The sequence below is a fragment of the Hyperolius riggenbachi genome, chromosome 5 (assembly GCF_040937935.1).
Source record: "Hyperolius riggenbachi isolate aHypRig1 chromosome 5, aHypRig1.pri, whole genome shotgun sequence".
NCBI lineage: Eukaryota > Metazoa > Chordata > Amphibia > Anura > Hyperoliidae > Hyperolius > Hyperolius riggenbachi.
Window position 1 is genome coordinate 434052289 of NC_090650.1, and position 25435 is coordinate 434077723.

The 25435-nt window shown below is 47.9% G+C and overlaps 1 protein-coding gene across 1 annotated transcript in view; it reads left to right on the forward strand.

The window, feature by feature from the left end:
* The window catches only part of LOC137519472 (serine/threonine-protein phosphatase 6 regulatory ankyrin repeat subunit B-like), a 132368-nt gene that overhangs the window by 51225 nt on the left and 55708 nt on the right, over nt 1–25435 (forward strand). The window contains exons 8-14 of the mRNA XM_068238426.1: nt 8837–8938; nt 11218–11316; nt 14392–14592; nt 15951–16052; nt 18112–18210; nt 19894–20022; nt 21078–21206. Coding sequence (XP_068094527.1) covers nt 8837–8938; nt 11218–11316; nt 14392–14592; nt 15951–16052; nt 18112–18210; nt 19894–20022; nt 21078–21206 — 861 coding nt within the window. The remainder of the gene's footprint in view (nt 1–8836; nt 8939–11217; nt 11317–14391; nt 14593–15950; nt 16053–18111; nt 18211–19893; nt 20023–21077; nt 21207–25435) is intronic.

Sequence of the window (25435 nt, forward strand, 5' to 3'; positions counted from 1 at the left end):
TGCTATACCTATGAGGTGACCACGCATAACTGCTTTGTGCGCCTCCCAGACAGTATAGTCTGATACCTCCATTGTGCCAGAGTTGAGGGAGAAGTACTCCTTTAAGTGACTCTCGAGTCGTAACAACTGTAGGATCAGACAAAAGTGATTGGTTGAGTTTCCATCTAAACTCTGGCTGCCTGGAGATGATTGAGGAGAGAGTAATGAGGACTGCATTATGGTCTGACCATGGAACAGGAATAATCCTGGCTGCCAACAGGGAAGGGAGCAGCGATAAACCAATGAGGCAGTGGTCGATGCGGGACTGTGAGTTATGTGCGTGGGAGTAGAAGGTGTATTCCTTCCTACTGGGGTGTTTTTCTCTCCAACAATCAGCGAGATAAGCCGACCGTAGCAGGGTTTCAAACTGTTTGGCGTTACGCACATCTGCCGCGGAGGGTGAAGCATGGGCTGGGTTATCTTTATCTAGGTGTGGACGGAGACACAGGTTAGAGTCGCCTGCTAATATAACAGTACCTTTAGCGTGGTTTGACAGTAACTCTATAAAATTCTTTAAGAAGGGAAGTTGGTTTGTATTGGGGGCGTAGTAGGATGCGATGGTAACCTCACTGTCCTGGATTGTACCCAGGAGTACGAGGTACCTTCCACTAGCGTCTTTTATTTCTTTATGGCACACAAAATTGACTGAACGTCTGAATGCGATGAGGATTCCCCTCTGTTTAGTAACCGCGTTAGCTGTGTAAAATTGCGGGAATGTATTATGCAGATATTTAGGGGCATAGGATGCCTGGAAATGCGTCTCCTGGAGACAAATAATATCTGCGTGCTTAGCACGGAAGAGGGAGAAGGCCTTAGAACGTTTGTTCGGGGAGTTAAACCCTTGTACATTCAAGGAGACTATGTTTACTGCCATGACCCAACAATAGGGGGAGAGCTATAGAGTGATTTCAGGCTACCATCCACATTACCCCTGGTGGACTTATCGCCAAGCAAGCCAGTTGTGACCGAGTAAGGAGAAGAAGGAAGAAGAGGGTAAAGAGAAAGAAAGAGAAAGACGGGGACAACCTTAGAAGAGGGAGTCCTCTGTGTGCAAGTGTGGATGCATAAAAGCATCGGTTTGCTCCCACGGGGCAACAAGTATATGGTGCCCATTGGGTGCAAGGTGGAGCACATGGTGAAGGTGGAAGGCTAGTTACTACTTGAAAATTTGTGAGCACTGCCACATCTGCTTATGTGATGGCTGGGAGAGGGGGGGGGGAGAAGAACTGGATGATTTAGGTAGTTTAGCTGGGCTGCTGTACTGCCCTTGTGTAAAGTGGTGCTAACAATGTGTAGTATAGATCAAAATTGCCAAATTGCATCAAGTTGGTTGCATACAGAGGGCCTCTCATAAGGTAAAATCAGCACGGATACTAGTGCTCCTACATGACCCCAATGCAGCGACGGCACCAGCTCAAAGTTGAGCAGTACCATCACCTCCCTGAGGCCATGCCATTACTGCACCGTCAGGATATCAAAAGTTGCCCCAGGGATGCACCTATTTGACTGTTAAACATAACGATTGCAATTAAGAAATCCTAGCACTTAAACCACCTGGTTGGGGTAAGGGGTATAGGGAAGGAGAGAAGGGAGAGGAAGGGGGGGGGAAGGGAAGAAGCAAGGAAAAGAGGGGAGGCGTTCAAAGAATTCCATGTAGCGGTTGCATCTTAAACAGAACCATATAACGGTGCAGGCAACAACAGCTGAAAGGCATACAGTGAGTCAAAAATAAGCTGAACGATTTTGAGTTTGATTGTGATTACCAAACCACACCAGCCACACAGCAGTAGTGCTGAGCAGGGATAAGGCCATGAAAGGCGTTTCTTCTGTTTCTGCAATTGGTGTATACAGTACTATAGCAGGGGACTATGCCTTGAAACTGGTATCACTGTGCGGGTCCTGTGAACAGATTGCACAGGCGTTACAATGTATTGTGGCCACCGTTCGCGACTAGGACATAAAAATGAAATATCCTAATAGGGCGGAACAGCAGGGTATAAAATGTTAGCTGAGAGGCCAGAGGGCAAAACCGTTGTGGGATGCCTCAGGGGGCACCAGCTCGCCTATTTAATAACATCCAGAAAGATAGTGGCTTCCTTTAGGCGAATGTTGTGAATTGTCAAATTCCTCCGGGGTTTCAAAGTTTAAACTCAGGACACCTTCTGGAATACCTCCTGAGAGAGCTGCTGCAAAATTTGTGCTCGATTCGCACGGGTGCGTTGTTCTTTAGGTGAGGTTGATTTGGCTGGGCTCTGGCCCGTGGTACGCTCTGGGGGAGTTGCGCCCTTTTCTTTAGCTTCTGGTGGCGGGAGGGGGAGACCAAGTGAGCGGAAACAGTCGTGGATCTCCTCCAGGCTGCGGGCTACATGCTGAGTGTCTTGCCAAGTAAAAACAAGCTGGAAGGGGAAGCCCCAGTGGTAACGAGCGTCCTTATTTTTGAGAATTTTCAGGAATGGGCGCATTTCCCTTCGTTTTATCAGGGTAGTTGGTGCGAGGTCTGCATATAGTTGATAAGGGTAGCTTTGGAAGGACAGTTCGGGCTTACCTCTGGCAGCCTGCATAAGTTTCTCCTTGGTGAGATAATGGTGCAATTTCAATATGATGTCCCTTGGTGGGCCGTTAGGGGTAGGGCGTGAAAGTGCTCTGTGAACCCGATCCATTTCCAGCTGCTCTATGGGGATATTAGGGAGAAGCTCCAGGAAGAGTGCGGTGACAAACCCCTGTAGATCTTGCACGGATTCCGGAATACCCCGGATCCTGATGTTTTCTCTGCGTGATCTATTCTCCCAATCCTCCCATTTATCTTGCCAGCCACTAGTGTTGGGCGAACATCTAGATGTTCGGGTTCGGGCCGAACAGGCCGAACATGGCCGCGATGTTCGGGTGTTCGACCCGAACTTCGAACATAATGGAAGTCAATGGGGACCCGAACTTTCGTGCTTTGTAAAGCTTCCTTACATGCTACATACCCCAAATTAGCAGGGTATGTGCACCTTGGGGGTGGGTACAAGAGGAAAAAAAATATTTGAAAAAGAGCTTATAGTTTTTGAGAAAATTGATTGTAAAGTTTCAAAGGAAAAACTGTCTTTTAAATGTGGAAAATGTCATGTTTCTTTGCACAGGTAACATGCTTTTTGTCGCCATGCAGTCATAAATGTAATACAGAGAAGAGGTTCCAGGAAAAGGGACCGGTAACGGTAACCCAGCAGCAGCAGCACACGTGATGGAACAGGAGCAGGCGCAGGAGGAGAAGGCCACGCTTTTTGAGACACAACAACCCAGGCCTTGCATGAGGACAAGAAGCGTGCGGATAGCATGCTTTTTACCGCCATGCAGTCATAAATGTAATAAAGATAAGAGGTTCAATAAACAGGGACCGGGCGTCAACGCTAACCCAGCAGCAGCAGACGTGATGGAACAGGAGGAGGCGCAGGAGGAGAAGGCCACGCTTTCAGGTGCAACTCAGGCCTTGCATGAGGACAAAAAAAATGTGTGCGCAAAGCAATGCAATGAGTAGTTTTCAGGACACAATGGGCTATTCGGAGGAGCTATTCCCACCCCCACAATCTTCTACCTGTGAAAGGTCAATGGAACAGCCACAAATGTTGTGCCCGGATTCACAACCTTTTTCTGTGGAAAATGCACCTCGCACTGAAATGCAAGGCGAGGCCGAGGATGAACATGACGTCAACAACTCAACATGACGCAAAATGGGGGCGGAACAGAAAGCTGCTTTCAATGTTTTGAAGGCCTTAATTGCCTCCGGTGGCCAGTTAGATGCATCATTCATCACACCCAAATCCCAGAGCAATGTGTGCAGGAATTTGAATCTCAGGAGGTGTACCGAGATCATCTGGACAAGTGACCAAGTGACAAAGTGACTAGTGACAAAGTGACAAAATGACAAAGTGACAAGTGACAAAATGACAAAGTGACAAGTGACAAAGTGACAAGTGACAAAGTGAGAAGTGACAAGTGACAAAATGACAAAGTGACAAGTGACAAAATGACAAAGTGACAAAGTGACAAGTGACAAAATGACAAAGTGACAAGTGACAAAGTGAGAAGTGACAAGTGACAAGTGACAAGTGACAAAATGACAAAGTGACAAGTGACAAAATGACCAAGTGACAAGTGACAAAGTGACAAGTGACAAGTGACAAAGTGACAAGTGACAAAATGACAAAGTGACAAGTGACAAAGTGACCAGTGACAAAGTGACAACTGACAAAGTAACAAAATGACAAAGTGACAAAGTGACAAAGTGACCAGTGACAAAGTGACAACTGAGAGGTTGTTCTGGGGAGCTCCACTGCACTCAGTCGCATATGAGGAGAGGTCTCGTCGGGACTGCTGATCCTCCTCAGCTTGCTCAAAGCCTTGAGGGTTCCTGAAGATCCTCTGCTTGGAGTTCGCCGGGGTTCAGCTTGGTGTCGGGGTCGGCGGCGTCCTCCTCACTCCAACGTGGCAGATCTTCTGTTGAAGGAAAAAAAAAAAATCATTGTTAAAAGTCCAGTACCGCTTCTGAAGGACTCACCAAGAGATGCAGGAGCGCTTCAATCCAGCGCACCATCGCTCGCTGGGTGATGTCCCTGCCTACGCGCTGGAATTCTACGCTGCACATGCTAGCACGCTTTTGCGCAGTGCCGAGGCGCATTCCAGCAGCTAGTAGCTACCAAGCTTCTGTGGATCTGATTGGGCCACCATGTTGGATCTCTGCCAAGTCCTCCAAAATTTTGAGCAATCCACGTTGCGTGACTGAGCAGTGACAACTCTACAGTCAGCATTACAATACCACTGCTGTGTTTACTGAAGAAATCAATGTTGAAGATGGAAACCGCTGGCATGATGCAAGTGGGGGATTCTGAAGATGAAAACGATCAGCGTGATGATACCAACATCAGGCAACCTGCCTCAGGAAACGCTGGTCCCAGCTATGACAAAGAACAGGACGAGGAACAGCTGGAGTTGGAGCAGGAATTGGATGCCCCCACTGCCGAGGGACAGAGCGGTGCACGTTGGACTTCCACAATTTAGCGGGAAAGGACAGCAGAAGAGGAAGAAAGTGATGCTGGTGACGAATATGGTGCATCACAACAATCACAACGCTTACAAGAACATGAAGATAGAGGAGTCTGGCAGGACTCTCTGGCACACATGGCTCAATTCATGCTAGACTGCATTGAAAGCGGCCCGCGCATTATTCACTATTCATTATTATTCATTATTCTGGAATCTGGACAACACCAATTACTGGGTTTATACCCAGTTTATACAAACACAATGTTAAAAAAATGATTGAAGAAAGTGTCAGACAGGTCAAAAATGGAACAATTCCAGCAGGCCCTTGAGGATGGAGACTTTAGAGAGGAGATTGACATCCTCCTCCTTCTCTAGCCAGTTGTACGCCGACAGGCTGACTTCAGCAAACCCAGGAGGACCAGGAGGGCAGCAAAGAACACAAGCTGCTGCTAGTGCCCAAAAGGGAATGGTATTGGCAGTGTCCTTGGAGTGGGAACATTTTCTGACACCCATGCAGCAGCCCACAGAACAGCAATCGGGCAGTTCCATGTCCTCCAACACCAATCGCCTAGAGAAGATGGTCAAGGTCCAGGACTACATGTCAGATGGCGTAGCTGTGTTGAACAATCCATCTGCAGACAGACGGTGAGTGTGACAGGCAGCACAGAAGGACCATGGCAACTCACTCATAGTACCACAGTTTGATAGTGCTGCCCAAAAAATTATATGGATCCGTGGACCCGGGCACTGCAGGCAGTACTGGGAAGTGGGAACGCAGATTTTAGTACCTAAACACACGATACAACATGTTTTCCGGGGTCGGACTCTGAGGCACATACAGATGGTCCCGATCATCATCCTCATCATACAACTCTTCTCCTGAGTCTGACCCACCCACCACCTCTGCCACCCCAACTTCCCCAGACACAGACCCCTCATCGTCCTCAACATTAACTTGGGATGCTGGCCTGAGCCCGACCTCCTCCTCCACATCAGGCCCCATCATCTCCTCAATGGCAGCCCTCATTAATCGTTCTGGCGACGGACCGATGGACACAACATTCTCCTCCGGAGAGGGCTGCTGCTGACCACTGGCTGCTGTAGTGGATGTTATAGCTTGCGTGGGGCGTTGGCTGTTGCTGTTGTTGGGAGTGCTGCTCACAGCGGAGGTCTCTGAGGAACTCATGGTGAGCTCATATAGTGGTTGGCGGTGAGTGGAGTATTACTGATCCCAGCAATATACACACTGACTGGCAGAGTACGCAATGCTATATAGTCTGGCTGAGCGGTGTACACAGAGTGGCAGTACACACAATGCTATATAGTCTGGCTGAGCCGTGTACACAGAGTGGCAGTACACACAATGCTATATAGTCTGGCTGAGCGGTGTACACAGAGTGGCAGTACACACAATGCTATATAGTCTGGCTGAGCCGTGTACACAGAGTGGCAGTAAACACAATGCTATATATAGCGTGGCTGAGCGAGGTGCACAGTGGCAGTACACACAATGCTATATAGCCAGGCTAAGCCGTGTACACAGAGTGTCAGAAAACACAATGCTATATATAGCGTGGCTGAGGGAGGTGCACAGTGGCAGTACACACAATGCTATATTAGTCAGGCTAAGCCGTGTACACAGAGTGTCAGAAAACACAATGCTATATATAGCGTGGCTGAGCGAGGTGCACAGTGGCAGTACACACAATGCTATATTAGTCAGGCTAAGCCGTGTACACAGAGTGTCAGAAAACACAATGCTATATATATAGCGTGGCTGAGCGAGGTGCACAGTGGCAGTACACACAATGCTATATATAGCGTGGCTGAGCGAGGTGCACAGTGGCAGTACACACAATGCTATATATAGCGTGGCTGAGCGAGGTGCACAGTGGCAGTACACACAATGCTATATATAGCGTGGCTGAGCGAGGTGCACAGTGGCAGTACACACAATGCTATATTAGTCAGGCTAGCCTAAGCCGTGTACACAGAGTGTCAGAAAACACAATGCTATATATAGCGTGGCTGAGCGAGGTGCACAGTGGCAGTACACACAATGCTATATTAGTCAGGCTAAGCCGTGTACACAGAGTGTCAGAAAACACAATGCTATATATATATAGCGTGGCTGAGCGAGGTGCACAGTGGCAGTACACACAATGCTATATATAGCGTGGCTGAGCGAGGTGCACAGTGGCAGTACACACAATGCTATATATAGCGTGGCTGAGCGAGGTGCACAGTGGCAGTACACACAATGCTATATATAGCGTGGCTGAGCGAGGTGCACAGTGGCAGTACACACAATGCTATATTAGTCAGGCTAGCCTAAGCCGTGTACACAGAGTGTCAGAAAACACAATGCTATATATATAGCGTGGCTGAGCGAGGTACACAGTGGCAGTAAACAATGCTATATATAGTGTGGCTGAGCGAGCGGTGTACTACTGTTCCCAGCAGCGACACACAATGACTGGGGGGGACCCTGGCTAGCGTGGCTGGAGAGCGAACTACCCTGCCTGCCTACCCAAAGCTAAACCCACAGACAAATGGCGGAGATATGACGTGGTTCGGGTATTTATTTACCCGAACCACGTGACCGTTCGGCCAATCAGAGCGCGTTCGGGCCCGAACCACGTGACCCGTTCGGCCAATCACAGCGCTAGCCGAACGTTCGGGGAACGTTCGGCCATGCGCTCTTAGTTCGGCCATGTGGCCGAACTCGAACATCACCCGAACAGGGTGATGTTCTGCAGAACCCGAACAGTGGCGAACACTGTTCGCCCAACACTACCAGCCACGTACCTCAGACCGCAGAGTACTGATTTCATCCTCGTGCCCTTCCAGCACAGTTGTGACCTTATCTAGCCGGTTCTCCGTGGAGGCGACTCTCTGGCCTAGTAGCCTGATCTCTTTTAATAACTCGCATCCGAGCTGCTTTGTAGCGCCTGTCACCTCTTCCCGGATGATGGATCTCAGCTCCACGAGGGTGATCTGCTCAGCGAGTCTGCGAGTTGCAGTCTGCCCCGTCTCCAGAGTTAGCATCGGCGTCATGCTCCGGGGAGGAAGCGGGCGCCATCTTGGGACCCTCTCTCGCGACCTTATTCTGCTGTCCTTTAGGCCCAGTTTTGGTTCTGGTGCTCTGCGCCATAGCTCTGGGTGTGCATCAAGCCTTCTCCTTTGTGCTGTTATCGATGGCGGAGAGTCAGCGTAAGGGAAGCGGCTGTGTCAAGCGAAGATCTTTCTTTAAAGGTTATTATGCTGTTGCTTATCTTTTAGAGCAGAAAGGAAGTTCTGAGTTCAGGTCCACTTTAAAGGACAACTGAAGAGAGAGGTATATGGAGGCTGCCATGCTTATTTGCTTTTAAGCAATACCAGTTGCCTGGCAGCCCTGCTGATCCTCTTCCTCTAATACTATTAGCCATAGCCCCTGAACAAGCATGCAGCAGATCAGGTGTTTCAGACTTTAAACTCAGATCTGACAAGACTAGCTGCATGCTTGTTTCTGGTGTTATTCAGATACTACTGCAGAGAAATAGACCAGCAGGGCTGCCAGGCAACTGGTATTGATTAAAAGGAAATAAATATGGCAGCCTCCATATACCTCTCACTACAGTTCCCCCTTAATTACGTTATTTTCAATACAATTCACTTCATCTGGCTCTGAAGCAAAGAGTAAGAGTGCTGACACTGACCTGTGCTGTTTATATATTACATAAATCCTGTGTTGTCTCTGGTTATGGAATGTTTATTGATCTGGCTCTCTCTGTAGTTGGATCGCTCCCCTCTACACATAGCGGCAGAGCGAGGTCACACCGCCGTGGTGGAGAACCTCACCGACAAGTTTCGCTCCAACGTTTTGGCACGCACCAAGGTGAGCAAACAAACTAGAGGATTATTCCTGTTGAGACACTCATATAGATGTCAATACGAGTTCTTTACTGACGTAGTTACTGATGTCATTGTAAAGCAACCAATAAGGTGTGCCTGGGAATGACATCATTGCCTGCCAGTTCTCATCCCATCTGCATCATTCTTAAGGTGGCCACACACCATACAATTTTTTTAAATATCTGTTCAATTTAGGAAATTGCAATCAATTTTTCTGACTGATTGTAACATTTCAAAAATCTGACCAATGTACCACACACCTATGTTCAATTTTTCCCCAATTATGATAAAAATGATTGGAAACTGTGAGAAAATTGCATGGGTGTGTATATTAATAAATTTACAATCTAACACAAACCATACAATCTTTAGAGAAATTGAAGAAAAATATCTGGCATTCCGGATAGATAAAAATCGAAAAAAACAGGAAATCCGATTGGATTTTTCAGTCGAATAAAAAAAAAGCTTTTTTCGGGAGATCCGATAGTTTTTATCGAATATTTCAATGCAATTTTTATGATCAAATTGTATAGAAAACTGTGGTGTGTGGAGCAAATTGATGAGAAACAATTCTTTGGTCGATTGGAAAAAAAACCCCCAAAACAACAAACTGAAATTTGGATTTTATGATCGAATTGGAAGGCAAAAACTTCTTAACCTCTTGACGACCAGCTAACGCCGATTGGCGTAAACTGGTCGTCTGCGGGTTTCCATGGAAACGGCCGCTTGTTCGAGCGGCCTTTCCATGTCAGTTCACGGAGGGTGTCTCCGTGAACAGCCGGAGAGCCGCCGATCGCGGCTCGCCGGCAAAATGTAAACACGCAGGGAAGAAATCCCCACTGTTTACATCATACGGCGCTGCTGCGTAGCAGCGCCATAAGGCAGATCGGCGATCCCCGGCCTCTGATTGGCCGGGGATTGCCGTCATTTGATAGGCTGAAGCCTATCCTACAATGCGCAAGACGGAAATCCGTCCTGCGCAGCTCGGAGAGGGAGGGAGGGGGACGGAGCGCCGAAAACGCTGCGGAGGCGGACTTTGAAGAGCCCCCCCCCCCGCAAAGCGCAGAGAGCCGGCGCCGATCAGACCCCCCCACCAGGACATCCCCCTAGTGGGGAAAAAAGGGGGTAAGTCTGATCACCCTGGCTAAAACCTGATCTGTGCTGTGGGCTGTAGAGCCTACGCAGCACAGATCAGACCGAAATCCACTGGTCGGCAAGTGGTTAAGTTGTTCCATTAATGGGAACAATCGACAATTGCCTTCCAATTAGTTACGGTTGTTCAAATTGCGTCAAATGATCAAATTTAAGGGAATAATTGTTCCGTTAATGGGCACCTTAATACTGATCTGCAGCTGGTAAATCACTGTTATGTGTGTGCTAGGGATAGTTTGGTGAAGGGTAAGGGCGGAGCAATGTGCCTGGCCGTTTCCATCACTTAAAGAAAAACTCAGACCAAAAATGGAACTTTATCCCAATCAGTAGCTGATATCCCCTTTTACATGAGAAATCTATTGCTTTTCACAAACAGGCCATCAGGGGGCGTTGTATGACTGATATTGTGGTGAAACCCCTCCCACAAGAAACCCCTCCCACAAGAAAAGTACGTACTCTTGGCAGTTTTCTGTTTGTGAACCTTGTTGCATTGTGGGAAAAAGAGGAACTCCAGTGAACATTTTTACTGCTGACAGGTGATGTAGCTGCTACATGGTTTTTGGCAGTTGGAAACAGCTATTTCCCACAATGCAGCAAGGTTCACAGACAGGAAACTGCCAAGAGTACGTACTTTTCTTGTTTCTTGTGGGAGGGGTTTCACCACAATATCAGTCATACAGCGCCCCCTGATGGTCTGCTTATGAAAAGGAATAGATTTCTCATGTAAAAGGGGGTATCAGATACTGATTGGGATAAAGTTCAATTTTTGGTCGGAGTTTCTCTTTAAAGGACCACTATTGGAAAAAATTGTAAGATTTACATACACAAATATAAAATGTGCAGCTTCATGGTAGGGCTGGCCCTGAACATGATGCCCTGTGTTACCAAATGCTGCCTTTCGGCTGCATCTAATTGCAGCCAAACGGCGCTTGTGGCTGGCAGCCAGGTGGCTCAACTGCTCAACAAACGTGCAGCTCAGAGCAGTTCAGCCACCTGTGGAAAAGAGACCTATCGGAACAAGTGAACTTGTGAACAAGTAGAAGCAGAAAGATGTAAAAATACACGTGATTTATCTCTGTCTTTCTCTATACTATTGTCTGTGGCTGGCAGGATGGTGACACTCTAATGCACATCGCCGCGCAGTGCGGGCACCCGGAGACGGCACTGACATTTCTGAAGAAGGGGGTCCTGCTGCACATGCCAAACAAGGTAACGCCATCCACAAGGGGGCAGCAACTAACTAACTGCTGACTTTTAATATATATTTTTTTGCAAAAAGGCCTGGGAATTAGAAACATATTTGTGAAAAAATGCTGAGGACGAGGCATCGCAACGCAAACGCACAGGCCAGGCCAGGGCCGGTTAGCCCATGAGGCGGGGTGAAACTAATTCCTCAGGCGGCATGTCCGGGGGCGGCACCCACCTGGCCATGGGTGTGGGGGGCCGCCGACTGCAGGGGGTAGCGGGCAGGAAGGGGGTATTGGGCACAGCAGCGGGGAGGGGGTCGGACCCCCCCTCCCTCACCTGGGTCCCTTAATCTGCGCTCCCCTTCTAGCTTTTAAAGTGCAGCAGCGTATTAATAAGAGGCAGCGGGCGGGGATGACTCACCTCTTCCACGTTCCAGCGTGCGTTCCACTGTCGTCACTTCCTTCAATGCCGCCCACTGTATTGTAAGTGGACGACCCCCCTCCTCACCACTGTGCCCAATACCCCCTTCCTGCCCGCTACCCCCTCCAGCTCGGTGCCCCCCCCCCCACGGCTGGGGGGGGGGGGGGGGGCGGCGGTTTGTCACAAGTTTGCCTGAGGCAGCAAAAAGTCTAGAATCAGCCCTGGGCCAGGTGTAAAACCAGGCAGCGAAGGTAATGGCAGTGCTCCTGTTCAAGGCTGCAACTGCAATGATTACGAACAGAGGTGTGGAGCCAGGGGCGTAGCAATAGGGGGTGCAGAGGTAGCGGCCGCATCGGGGCCCTTGGGCCAGAGGGGCCCCGAAGGGCCCTCCCTCAATTACAATATTAGCTCTCTATTAGTCCTGTGCTCATAATAATCACTTCTAATAGATACTTTGATTAGTGGTAATCATTAACAAACTGTTCCCCATTCCCTTCTTACACCTCTGACACTGTAGTTGCCATTGGCAGGTTTTGGTGCGTCGTATCAATTGTTATGTATAGAGTGCTGGGGGGGGGGGGGGGGGGGGCCCATTGTAAAACTTGCATCGGGGCCCACAGCTCCTTAGCTACGCCACTGTGTGGAGCGCCCCCCAGAGACTTACATACACAACAGAGGTGTGGAGCGCCCCCCAGAGACTTAAATACACTCCTTGAATTCAAAACAGATGCAAACTATGCTGTCTATACCCTAAAACTAGATAAAATTGAATGCAAACTGAAACACATGGATGCAGCTAGTCTCAAGTAGACTTACCATATTTTTCAGAATATAAGACGCTCCGGCATATAGGACGCACCTAGGTTTAGAGGGCAAAAATCAGGAAAAACAAAACCTAGGTGCATCTATAATTCAGGGGAGTCTTATGGATATTTTACCCCAAACAATCTCTCTAAGCTACATTGCCCAGCTACACTAAACTAACCCCTGCTGCCCCTACCAGTTACACAACACTACACTACACTACACTTAACCCTGGCTGCTGCCCTACCAACTAAGCTACACAGCAATGCTCTACACTACACTACACAACACTAAACTAAATTACACTACACTACTCTACTACACTACACTACTCAGGGGCAAACCCAGGATTTTCAAGGGGGGGGATGCCTGAAAGCCATGCACAATACAGTATAATAATATGGTGGGACATCATGCTGGGTACTCACAATGCAATTTCCCGTCCGACTGACATGATCTGACAATTATTTCCTAAATGTCCGATCTGCTCCCGATCAACAACGGAATCGATCAGGAGCAGTTTAGATGCAGATAATAATGAGGACAGCCAACATTGGTAATGAAGGGGAAAGTGAAGCATTCACACAGCAGGGCACAGGGCTGTGCTCATGCCTGACTCTGTTAAGTTCCCCAGAGCTGCTCCTTCCTCTGTACACACACTGCTGCTCCATGCTCTGTACACCCGCTGCTGCTTCATGCTCTGTACACACACTGCTGCTCCATGCTCTGTACACACACAGCTGCTTCATGCTCTGTACACACACTGCTGCTTCATGCTCTGTACACACACTGCTGCTCCATGCTCTGTACACACACTGCTGCTTCATACTCTGTACACACACTGCTGCTTCATGCTCTGTACACACACTGCTGCTCCATGCTCTGTACACACACTGCTGCTTCATGCTCTGTACACACACTGCTGCTCCATGCTCTGTACACACACTGCTGCTTCATGCTCTGTACACACGCTGCTGCTTCATGCTCTGTACACACGCTGCTGCTATATCCAAAGTCAGCTGTAGCATGGAAAGAAAGGGGGCAGTGCTGTGATCTGCATGATACCTGCAGATATTCTGGTGTCTCAACTTGCACCTGTCCCCAGACACTGTACAGGCCCTGGTCTGAGGGGGATTCTGGGCAGCTGTAATCTTCCCCCCTGCGTTTCTAATGCTACTCTAACACTACTCTGACACTACACTTTCACTTTAATACTATATGTGCTCCAGCCAGTGCGATCCTGCGATCCTCTCCCCCTGGTTGTGGGTCATCCATCTCAGCTACTGTGATATCCAGGGTCCTGGCTGTCTCTCCTTCTGGCTGCGGGTGGTCCAGTGCAGCACTGCTGGGTCCTCCTAGTTGCATACACACTGTTTACTAGCAGTGCATGTGCGCCGGGAGTCCCACAAATGCAGGCTGCACCCGAATTGACCAGCTGCGTAGATGTGCAGAGGCGGGTGTGTGTAAAGGCGGCCTCAAAACTACAAGAAGACAAACAGAGGCTCAGACAGTCAAGATACCAAGTTTGCTATATTTATAGGAAACCTGAAGTAAGAGAAATATGGAGGCTGACATATTTATTTCCTTTTAAACAATGCACATTACCCGGCTGTCCTGCTGATCCTTTGTGTAATACGTTTAGCCATAGAACCAGAACAAGCATGCAGATCAGGTGCTCTGATAGTCAAATACTATCCATGTTTCAGGTGTTTGATTCAGGCACTACTGATGCCAGAAAGATCAGCAGGACTGCCAGGCAACCGGTATTGTTTAAAAGGCGATAAATATGGCAGCCTCGCTGACTCTCATTTCAGTGATTAGGGGGTAAAGCTGTATTTAGGGGGTAATAATGGTTGTTTGTCACACACACAGTCCGGTGCAGTTTGTCTCCATGCCGCGGCCCGGAAAGGACACACCGCTGTGATAAAAGTGTTGCTACAGAAGGGTGCTCACGTGGATGCCAGGACCAGAGAGGGTTATACCGCGCTGCACATCGCTACAGAGGCCTGCAAGCCACACGTGGTCCAGACGCTGCTCGGATTCGGGGCGCAAGTTCAACCGAAGGGAGGAAAGGTAAATGCTAACAAGACATTTCTCCTGATAATAAAATCATGTATTCATTTCATTCTTTACAGCCAGGCTCTGTGCACAGAGGTGATCTGTGTCCAAATCAGGTGATAAAATTAAGGCTAACTTATTCAGCAATGATAGAAGCCAAATGTAAACATCACAAACAAAGCAGAGTAAATTGTCCAAATGATGGTGCTATTATGGAAGAAAAGTTACCTACAGACGTACTTGGCTAGTTGGCTGGCATGCTTTATTCTGTATTTGCTAGCAAGCTGCTCCTGTGAGGACAGATCACAGACAAACCATTCCAGCCCCCAGCCTGTCTCGTGGCTCTACAAACAAGGGGAGGGGTACGGCAGAAGGGAGAGAAACACTGTGTGTGTAATTCTTTATCTTAGTATCTATTAGCATTGCTGCAGATTAGAGCCTGTATTTTACAGACAGGAAGTTTTGAATCAAGATAATACCATTTATTGGCTAATTTAAAAGAAAAACAGTAAGCTTTCAGCTAGTATGCATTCTTTAGACTCTATTCCTGTTGACTCACAATGTTAAAACATACAATCAGAAGGAGGTAGAGAGACTCGTTTTCTTTGCAAATATAAGTGTCAAGCAGGTACATTAATTGCAAGGGATCTTGCAAGGATTGTGCAGTATTTATGGCAAATAGATGAGACCCTTGGTTTACGTAATACCTACATAGACTCAGACTGACATGGAGAGTTTTTTTTACAGACTCTATCTTGTTCAGTGTTCACTACTGGAGGCTGGAAACAGTTAACTCTATGTTACTGAGAGGAGAGTCAGGCAAGTAGTACTGACTAGTTCAGCACTGCCCCACATGTCAAGTGGCCAGAGCAGCTAGGTCCTGCAGTGCAGTGGCGTGCACTCTCCTCCCCTCCCAGCCACATGTGTGTCACATCTGAGCTCTGGCCAGAGGTCTTCTCTGCTGCTTCTAGCTGATCAGCAATCCCCATAGATTAACAATAAATGGGGCGCACGTCCCAGATAAGTGCTTGCATCACTCATGCAAAAAGTAATTCTATTGAGTGTTAAAATAATTGCAATACAGTAGTATGAGTTGTGAGTAATTTCTGCTCAAAACTGTTTTGGAATTATACCGAAGTGAGATAATTCATGGCATGTCTTGTGCATGATGCCTTTTTTGACTTGACCACAAGAGGGCAGGAAAACTACACACGGTGCCTTAGCAAAAAAAGTTCTATTATAAAATACATTTTAGGAGATGATGAAAAGATGAGTTTGCTGTCAGGAATACTGCAGGCCCTATTGCATAGCAGTCCAATGAAAAGTACACAGTGTGCTATCATTTCACAATGTTATATCCTGTCCTATCCCAGGTAAAGGAGACCCCTCTCCATATCGCTGCACGAATCAAAGACGGGGAGAAAGTGGCAGAGATTCTGCTGAAGAGCGGAGCTGATGTCAACATGGAGAGCGCTGTGAGTAGAGAGTAATTACATTCTATAGATTAGCGATGGTGAACCTTAGATCAAGTGCCCAAACGGCAACCCCAAACCCTCTTTTTATCACAAATTGCCTACACGGCTATTTATACTGAATACTGAGGTTTTAGTTTAGGAAAAACAACTCCTACATTAAAGGACACCCTACATTTAAAATGCAGCAATTATGCACATATGCAATTAGCAATTACCTCCCCAAATGAAATGCAGCAATTACCTCCCCAAATGAAATGCAGAAATTACCCCACAAATAAAATTCAGCAATGACTCCCACAAATGAAATGCAGCAATTGCCCCCCACAAATGAAATGCAGCAATGCCCCCACATTTGAATAACATCAATCACCTCACATATGAAATGCAGCAATTAGCTCACATTAGAAATGCAGCTGCCACCCCACATATGCATAGCTGCAATGACTTCCACATATGAAATGCAGTAATTACCCTCCTGTTGGTGGGTGGGTGAATACCTTGTGCAATATGGACAGCACCTCTCTACTATCTTTGCTTTAAAGTAGTGGTGGCCAACGGCGCATGTGCCCACAGAGAGCGTTCGCAGTGCCGCCTCTGGCACATGTGCCATAGATAGATTGTCAGTTAGGGAGGATCTTGAAATCTCCTCAGGCATTTTTGCATCTAAATTTACATATTCACCAAAGTCAACATTTTTGCAATAATACGCTGAATTTTCTCAAGGTTCACATTTCAGCAAAAAAGAAAATGGTTATGAAAAGATATTTTCTTATGTTTAGGGGACCCACCGCAAATTCTCATAGACCAGCGTCATTCACTCCATGCCAGAACTAACTGTTGCCCGACAGACGCAAAACACTAAACAAAAATCACATACACCTATAGAAGGGAAATTTCCCTTACGAGTTATGATTGGAAAGTAAAAAAACAAAAACAACCCAAAACGATTCTTACTGAAAACTAGCCACCAGAAAGGCAGAGCTTCCTGTCTGGCGGCCATCTTGCCTAGCTGCTTTTAAAGTGAACCTGAACCAAGTAAAAACGAGCTCTCCGTGAAGCTCTCTCTGCTTCAGGCACACACACAGTTCAGAACAGCTCATTCGAAGATTTTAATATATAATAAAAAGCAGCTGGAATAAAATGCAATGGCAGCTTTCAGGGGAAGATCAACTACACTTTGGAAACTTGTACTTTGTAGAAAGACAATATTACTTGTGCACAAAAGCAAGTATGATAACTGTATGAATATGTTATGTCAGAGTTTAAGACCACTTTTTAAAATGAATAAATAATTGAATGTTGTGCTGCCACAAGTTATGGGGCAAATTTTTGTTTACTCAGCTAGAAAGCAACCAATCACAAGGCAGGAACAGCTCAGAGTGATGAGGCAAGATGGCTGCTGAACAGGGAACTATGCCGTCCCCATGGCTCATTCTCAGAAAGTATTTTTTTTAATAATAATTCGTAGGGGAAAATTCTCTTCTACGGGTGTATGTAATTTTTTACTCAGTTGATGCATTTGCAATAAGTTTCGGCATGGAAGGAGCGGCGCTAGTCTATGGGGATTTGCGGTGGGTCCCCTAAACTAGACTAGCACCAAAAATTCTAGCTCACATGCAAATTTAATGCAAATCAACTTGGAATTGCACCAATGAAAATGGGGAGTAGCAGCATTTGATTGGCCCAGCTCTAAACTACATATAGTTTTCATGAAAGTAAACCTGAAGGGAAAAAAGGTCCCAATTTGGGTTCTTACCTTGGTAGAAGGAAGCCCCTGAATCCTCCTGAGGCCTCCTTCGTTACCCTCCTCCTCTCGGGTCCAGAGTTGAGACCCCCGCAAGCCATAGACAAGAGGTCTGCATCTGCACGGTGCAGGGGAGCTCCTCAGAACATTGCAGGTCCCAGTGCTGTACTGGAGGGACAGAGAAGGACGGGGACCCCTTTCAGGAAGTATCTAAATGTATCTTTTGAGATTCTCCCAGGATTCATTTGAATAATTGGAATTCTTTCCAGTTCACTGACTGTCACTGTTTCCTGTATCCCGTGTTTTGATTGGCAGAATGGAGAGACAGCCATGCACGTTGCAGCTCAATATGGAAACCTCAAGATGATCAACGCCCTGATGGAGGAGGGAGGGGAGGTGACCTGGCAGTCCAAGGTACATCCTCTTTCGTGGATATTTGGTTCCTACTGAAGTTCAGGTCCTCATTTGTTGCATTTTTTGTTTGTTCAAATTTGTTATTTAGAATTCAATAGTAAAAGCTCTCTCATGGAGGAAATTCGCTAACAAATCTGAAAGGGCGGGCTCACACACACATCCAACATAATGCACAACCAAATGCACTACATGATCAACCACACAACAAGTTGTTTACACGACAAGTACCGTATGTACACATACACAATCAACTAAACAACCAACTCACTTAAAGAGAATCTGTACTCTAAAATTCTTTCAATAAAAAGCATACCATTCCATTCATTATGTTCTCCTGGGCCCCTCTGTGCTGTTTCTGCCACTCCCTGCTGCAATCCTGGCTTGTAATTGCCAGTTATAGGCAGTGTTTACAAACAAAAGACATGGCTGCTAACAGCATGTGATAGGCTGAGAGGAGCTCAGTGTGTGAGTCATACAGAGCTTGGAGGGGGCCTGGAGAGGGTGTGTATAACTTCTATCCTATCACAAGCAGAGCAGCACATTCCTGCCTGAGCCTGACAGAGCCGACAGAGGAAAGAAGATTAGATTATATAACAGAGATAACACAGCCACTGTGCAACTAGGAAAGGCTGCAGTAAGCCAGAGCACATTAGAACAGGCATATGAACTTATAGGATAGAAGAAATAAGGCTGAACATTTTGTTACAGAGTCTCTTTAAATTCCAGGCAATAAAGCTAAACAACAGCATAATATGTCTACATTCAAAAAGAACAAAGTTGCTCAAACGACTTGTACACACATGGCCAACCTGCATGAGAGTTTGGCAGAGTGATCCTCCGGATGGATCTGGCAAACCACCTGTTATCTGTTCGTCCTCTTGTTGTTTGCCAGACGTACACACGCCCAACTGTCGCCCAACAGACCAAGTTTAGAAAATAGATTCCACATGATACACGGAGAGTGTATTCCCTTTAAAGAGAAACTCCGACCAACTCCGACCAAGAATTGAACTTTATCCCAATCAGTAGCTGATACCCCCCTCTTACATGAGAAATCTATTCATTTTCACAAACAGACCATCAGGGGGCGCTGTATGGCTGATATTGTGGTGAAACCCCTCCCACAAGAAACTCTGAGGACCGTGGTACTCCTGGCAGTTTCCTGTCTGTGAACTCTGTTGCATTGTGGGAAATAGCTGTTTACAGCTGTTTCCAACTGCCAAAAAAGCATGCAGCAGCTATATCACCTGCCAGCAGTAAAAATGTCACCAAGTGATAAATGTCAGAATGTAAATCAGGGAGAGGAAAGATTTTACAATGGGCAAACACTGACTAAATCATTTATACATAATTATTGTAAAAATGAAGCACTTTTTTTATTACATTATTTTCACTGGAGTTCCTCTTTAAGTATTATTACACTTATGCTATAAAGCTGATTTGTGTATCAGGAGGAGAAGCACAAACCACAATGAAATATACTTCCGGGCCCAGAAGATGCAATCTCAGTCCAGCAGTGTCTGCACAAATCCTACAGATCAAATCAAACCTGACTACACGGATATATGTTAGAATTTTAGGGAAAAATATCATTGAAAACATTTGATTTATTTATTTCTCAGCTTGCACATTTATTGTATGTTCCATTCTGTGCTTTTGCCCCACCCCTCCACCCTCCTCAAGGCCCAGGAAAATGCCCTCCATACCGCTGCCCGCCACTGCCACCTGCTGATCGTAGAGCTTATTCTCAGCTACCTGTCCAATGAGAAGAGCCAGGCTGATGCCCTCTCCTGCGTCAACCAACCCAATCAGGTGCGGAAATGTAAAGCTGGTAAAACTGCACATTACAGATTCCATACATCTTCTAGTATAACAATTATAGGTGACCAATTGAGTTAATTTAATTTTTAACCGCAGATTGTACCTAATTTTTAAAGGACTGCTGTAGGGGGGGGGGAGAGTTGAACTTACCCATGGCTTCTAACGGTCCCCCGCAGACGTTCTGTGCCCACGCAGCCGCTCACCGATGCTCTGGCCCCACCTCTAGTTCACTTCCGGAATTTCTGACTTTAAAGTTGTAAAAACACTGCGCCTGCGTTGCCGTGTCCTCGCTCCTGCTGATGCCACCTGGAGCGTACTGCACAGGTGCAGACCATACTGGGCCTGCGCAATACACTGCTGGTGACATCAGCAACAGGGAGGGTGCAGCCGCACAGGCAAAGTGGTTTTCTGACTTTAAAGTCTGAAATTCCAGAAGTGAACCGGAGGCGGGGCCGGAGCATCGGTGAGTGGCTGCGCAAGCACAGGATGTCTGCAGGGGACCATTAGAAGCCCCGGGTAAGTTCAACTCTTTTTCCCCCTACCATACTCCTTTAAACACGGTGCGCAGTAAATTGATTATTGAGCACACTGGATGTGCTCTTTAATGGTAACACCAGGTGAAAATAAATTGATGAGATAAACAATTGTATCTATCCTCCACCCCCAGAAGATGACTTTTTAGATATCCCACAGATTTATTTTATATTTAAATCAGCTTTTTAAGTTTTTACTGTTTCATTGTCTCTGCTCAATGACACATTAATTGAAGTACGCCAGAGCTAAAATCTTTGAACTAATGACCCCTTTTATCTATTTTCTGAAGCCATTTTGTACCTGATCATTGCCAATTAGCAGGCATAAGTTCGTAGAGCTAGCTATGCTACTCTGATAAGGCATGCTAACGCTGATAAGGAACCGATAAGGCACCTTAACTCTGATAAGGCATGCTATTTGTCTAAGTGAATCAAGCCCTTTGTGTCATCCTCCTATTCCTACCTGTGACCAGACAGTGAATGAAGGCAATAAGAGTTCTGTCGCTGTTGTAGGTGGGGGAAACGCCGCTGCATCTGGCTGCCGCACTCGCCGGTGACGCCGTTCACTTTGAGGAGGAAGATGTGAGAATCGTCAGGCTGCTTTTGGAACACGGTGCTGATATTTCTCACACAACCACACAGGTAATGACCCTCGAAGTAACCCGTACAGTAGCCAAACAAGGATTTTCCCTATGGCTCAGCCTATGAGTAGCGAGACCTTTCTGTGCCTCCTCTGGACTGCAGCATGGCTTTCCTGTTTATATGGAACTGGTTGGTTCTCCGGGATCTCAGTAACAGGACTCTGAGGAGGAAGGTGGAACTGTGATCAGAAGGTGTGAAGGCGTGGCGGGATATCTCTGGCTACCTGCTGTATCTGAAATCTTGAATAGTAATTGGCTAAACGTATAGTGTTTGCATTTATTTTCTACTGTTATAATAAATGTTTTGGGATCTGGCATCACTTTAAGCACAGGTAACAGCTTTTATAAAAAGAACATCCAGGTTTAAAAGTTTATGACTATGAGGTTATTGAGGAACCATAATGATGGACTAAGCCTGAGATGGATCATCTGCAAAGTAATTTAGAGGTAGACCTAGGTGGGGGAGTCAAGGTGGATACACTTGTTATGGTTGGGTAAGTCTTGGTGGCCAGACTAGTTGGGTGAGGAAGTCATGGTTGCCATACTTGTTATGGGTAAAAGGAGGCATGGGGGCCACACTTGGTATAGTTGTCGGAGGCATGGTGGCCACACTTGTTATAGTTGTCGGAGGCATGGTGGCCACACTTGTTATAGTTGTCGGAGGCATGGTGGCCACACTTGTTATAGTTGTCGGAGGCATGGTGGCCACACTTGTTATAGTTGTCGGAGGCATGGTGGCCACACTTGTTATAGTTGGGGGAGGCATGGGGGCCACACTTGTTATGGGTGGGGGAGGCATGGTGGCCACACTTGTTATGGGTGGGGGAGGCATGGTGGCCACACTTGTTATAGTTGGGGGATGCATGGGGGCCACACTTGTTATAGTTGGGGGAGGCATGGTGGCCACACTTGGTATAGTTGGGGGATGCATGGTGGCCACACTTGTTATAGTTGTCGGAGGCATGGTGGCCACACTTGTTATAGTTGTCGGAGGCATGGTGGCCACACTTGTTATAGTTGTCGGAGGCATGGTGGCCACACTTGTTATAGTTGGGGGAGGCATGGTGGCCACACTTGTTATAGTTGGGGGAGGCATGGGGGCCACACTTGTTATGGGTGGGGGAGGCATGGTGGCCACACTTGTTATAGTTGGGGGAGGCATGGTGGCCACACTTGTTATAGTTGGGGGAGGCATGGGGGCCACACTTGTTATGGGTGGGGGAGGCATGGTGGCCACACTTGTTATAGTTGGGGGATGCATGGGGGCCACACTTGTTATAGTTGTCGGAGGCATGGTGGCCACACTTGTTATAGTTGTCGGAGGCATGGTGGCCACACTTGTTATAGTTGGGGGAGGCATGGTGGCCACACTTGGTATAGTTGGGGGAGGCATGGTGGCCACACTTGTTATGGGTGGGGGAGGCATGGTGGCCACACTTGTTATAGTTGGGGGATGCATGGGGGCCACACTTGTTATAGTTGTCGGAGGCATGGGGGCCACACTTGTTATAGTTGTCGGAGGCATGGTGGCCACACTTGGTATAGTTGGGGGAGGCATGGTGGCCACACTTGTTATAGTTGGGGGATGCATGGGGGCCACACTTGTTATAGTTGGGGGAGGCATGGGGGCCACAGTTGTTATAGTTGGGGGAGGCATGGTGGCCACACTTGTTATAGTTGGGGGAGGCATGGTGGCCACACTTGGTATAGTTGGGGGAGGCATGGTGGCCACACTTGGTATAGTTGGGGGATGCATGGTGGCCACACTTGTTATAGTTGTCGGAGGCATGGTGGCCACACTTGTTATAGTTGTCGGAGGCATGGTGGCCACACTTGTTATAGTTGGGGGAGGCATGGTGGCCACACTTGTTATAGTTGGGGGAGGCATGGGGGCCACACTTGTTATAGTTGGGGGAGGCATGGGGGCCACACTTGTTATGGGTGGGGGAGGCATGGTGGCCACACTTGTTATAGTTGGGGGATGCATGGGGGCCACACTTGTTATAGTTGTCGGAGGCATGGTGGCCACACTTGTTAGAGTTGTCGGAGGCATGGTGGCCACACTTGTTATAGTTGTCGGAGGCATGGTGGCCACACTTGTTATAGTTGGGGGAGGCATGGTGGCCACACTTGGTATAGTTGGGGGAGGCATGGTGGCCACACTTGTTATGGGTGGGGGAGGCATGGTGGCCACACTTGGTATAGTTGGGGGAGGCATGGTGGCCACACTTGTTATAGTTGGGGGATGCATGGTGGCCACACTTGTTATAGTTGGGGGAGGCATGGTGGCCACACTTGTTATAGTTGGGGGAGGCATGGTGGCCACACTTGTTATAGTTGGGGGATGCATGGTGGCCACACTTGTTATAGTTGGGGGAGGCATGGGGGCCACACTTGTTATAGTTGGGGGATGCATGGTGGCCACACTTGTTATAGTTGTCGGAGGCATGGTGGCCACACTTGTTATAGTTGGGGGATGCATGGTGGCCACACTTGTTATAGTTGGGGGAGGCATGGGGGCCACACTTGTTATAGTTGGGGGAGGCATGGTGGCCACACTTGGTATAGTTGGGGGAGGCATGGTGGCCACACTTGTTATAGTTGGGGGAGGCATGGGGGCCACACTTGTTATAGTTGGGGGAGGCATGGTGGCCACACTTGTTATAGTTGGGGGAGGCATGGTGGCCACACTTGTTATAGTTGTCGGAGGCATGGTGGCCACACTTGTTATGGGTGGGGGAGGCATGGTGGCCACACTTGTTATGGGTGGGGGAGGCATGGTGGCCACACTTGTTATAGTTGGGGGATGCATGGTGGCCACACTTGTTATAGTTGTCGGAGGCATGGTGGCCACACTTGTTATAGTTGGGGGAGGCATGGTGGCCACACTTGTTATAGTTGGGGGAGGCATGGGGGCCACACTTGTTATGGGTGGGGGAGGCATGGTGGCCACACTTGGTATAGTTGGGGGAGGCATGGTGGCCACACTTGTTATGGGTGGGGGAGGCATGGTGGCCACACTTGTTATAGTTGTCGGAGGCATGGTGGCCACACTTGTTATAGTTGTCGGAGGCATGGTGGCCACACTTGTTATAGTTGGGGGAGGCATGGGGGCCACACTTGTTATAGTTGGGGGAAGTCATGGTGGCCACACTTGTTATAGTTGGGGGAGGCATGGTGGCCACACTTGTTATGGGTGGGGGAGGCATGGTGGCCACACTTGTTATAGTTGGGGGAGGCATGGTGGCCACACTTGTTATAGTTGTCGGAGGCATGGTGGCCACACTTGTTATAGTTGGGGGAGGCATGGGGGCCACACTTGTTATAGTTGGGGGAGGCATGGGGGCCACACTTGTTATGGGTGGGGGAGGCATGGTGGCCACACTTGTTATGGGTGGGGGAGGCATGGTGGCCACACTTGTTATAGTTGGGGGAGGCATGGGGGCCACACTTGTTATGGGTGGGGGAGGCATGGTGGCCACACTTGTTATGGGTGGGGGAGGCATGGTGGCCACACTTGTTATGGGTGGGGGAGGCATGGTGGCCACACTTGTTATGGGTGGGGGAGGCATGGTGGCCACACTTGTTATAGTTGGGGGATGCATGGTGGCCACACTTGTTATAGTTGGGGGAGGCATGGGGGCCACACTTGTTATAGTTGGGGGAGGCATGGGGGCCACACTTGTTATAGTTGTCGGAGGCATGGTGGCCACACTTGTTATAGTTGTCGGAGGCATGGTGGCCACACTTGTTATAGTTGGGGGAGGCATGGGGGCCACACTTGTTATAGTTGGGGGAGGCATGGGGGCCACACTTGTTATAGTTGGGGGAAGTCATGATGGCCACACTTGTTGTTTGACCTCAGGCAGGTGTGTCACCACAGAGAAGCAGTGAAGGACTATAAATATGAGGTAGGCCCCACAAAAGTCTAGTTGTATCTCCATGATTTGCAGCTACCCACCTGCCTTAAAGGCCCTGTGTCCTTTATCTGGTGACAGACATATTGGTGCTGAAAGCTACCCCTTTACACAAGAAACCTCTGCACTAATAGCAAGTAATCTTGATCCAGTCATTCTCATTCCCCCTTTAAATTCTCCCATACTGCACTGAGGTTCTAAAAAGGAACTTGTGATTGGCTGTTCTAGCTGGCCCAGACGGATCTACTTTCAGCACTTTTATGCACAGACTCTTTTGTCTCTTAATGAGGCTTCCTGTAGCTTCTACACAGAG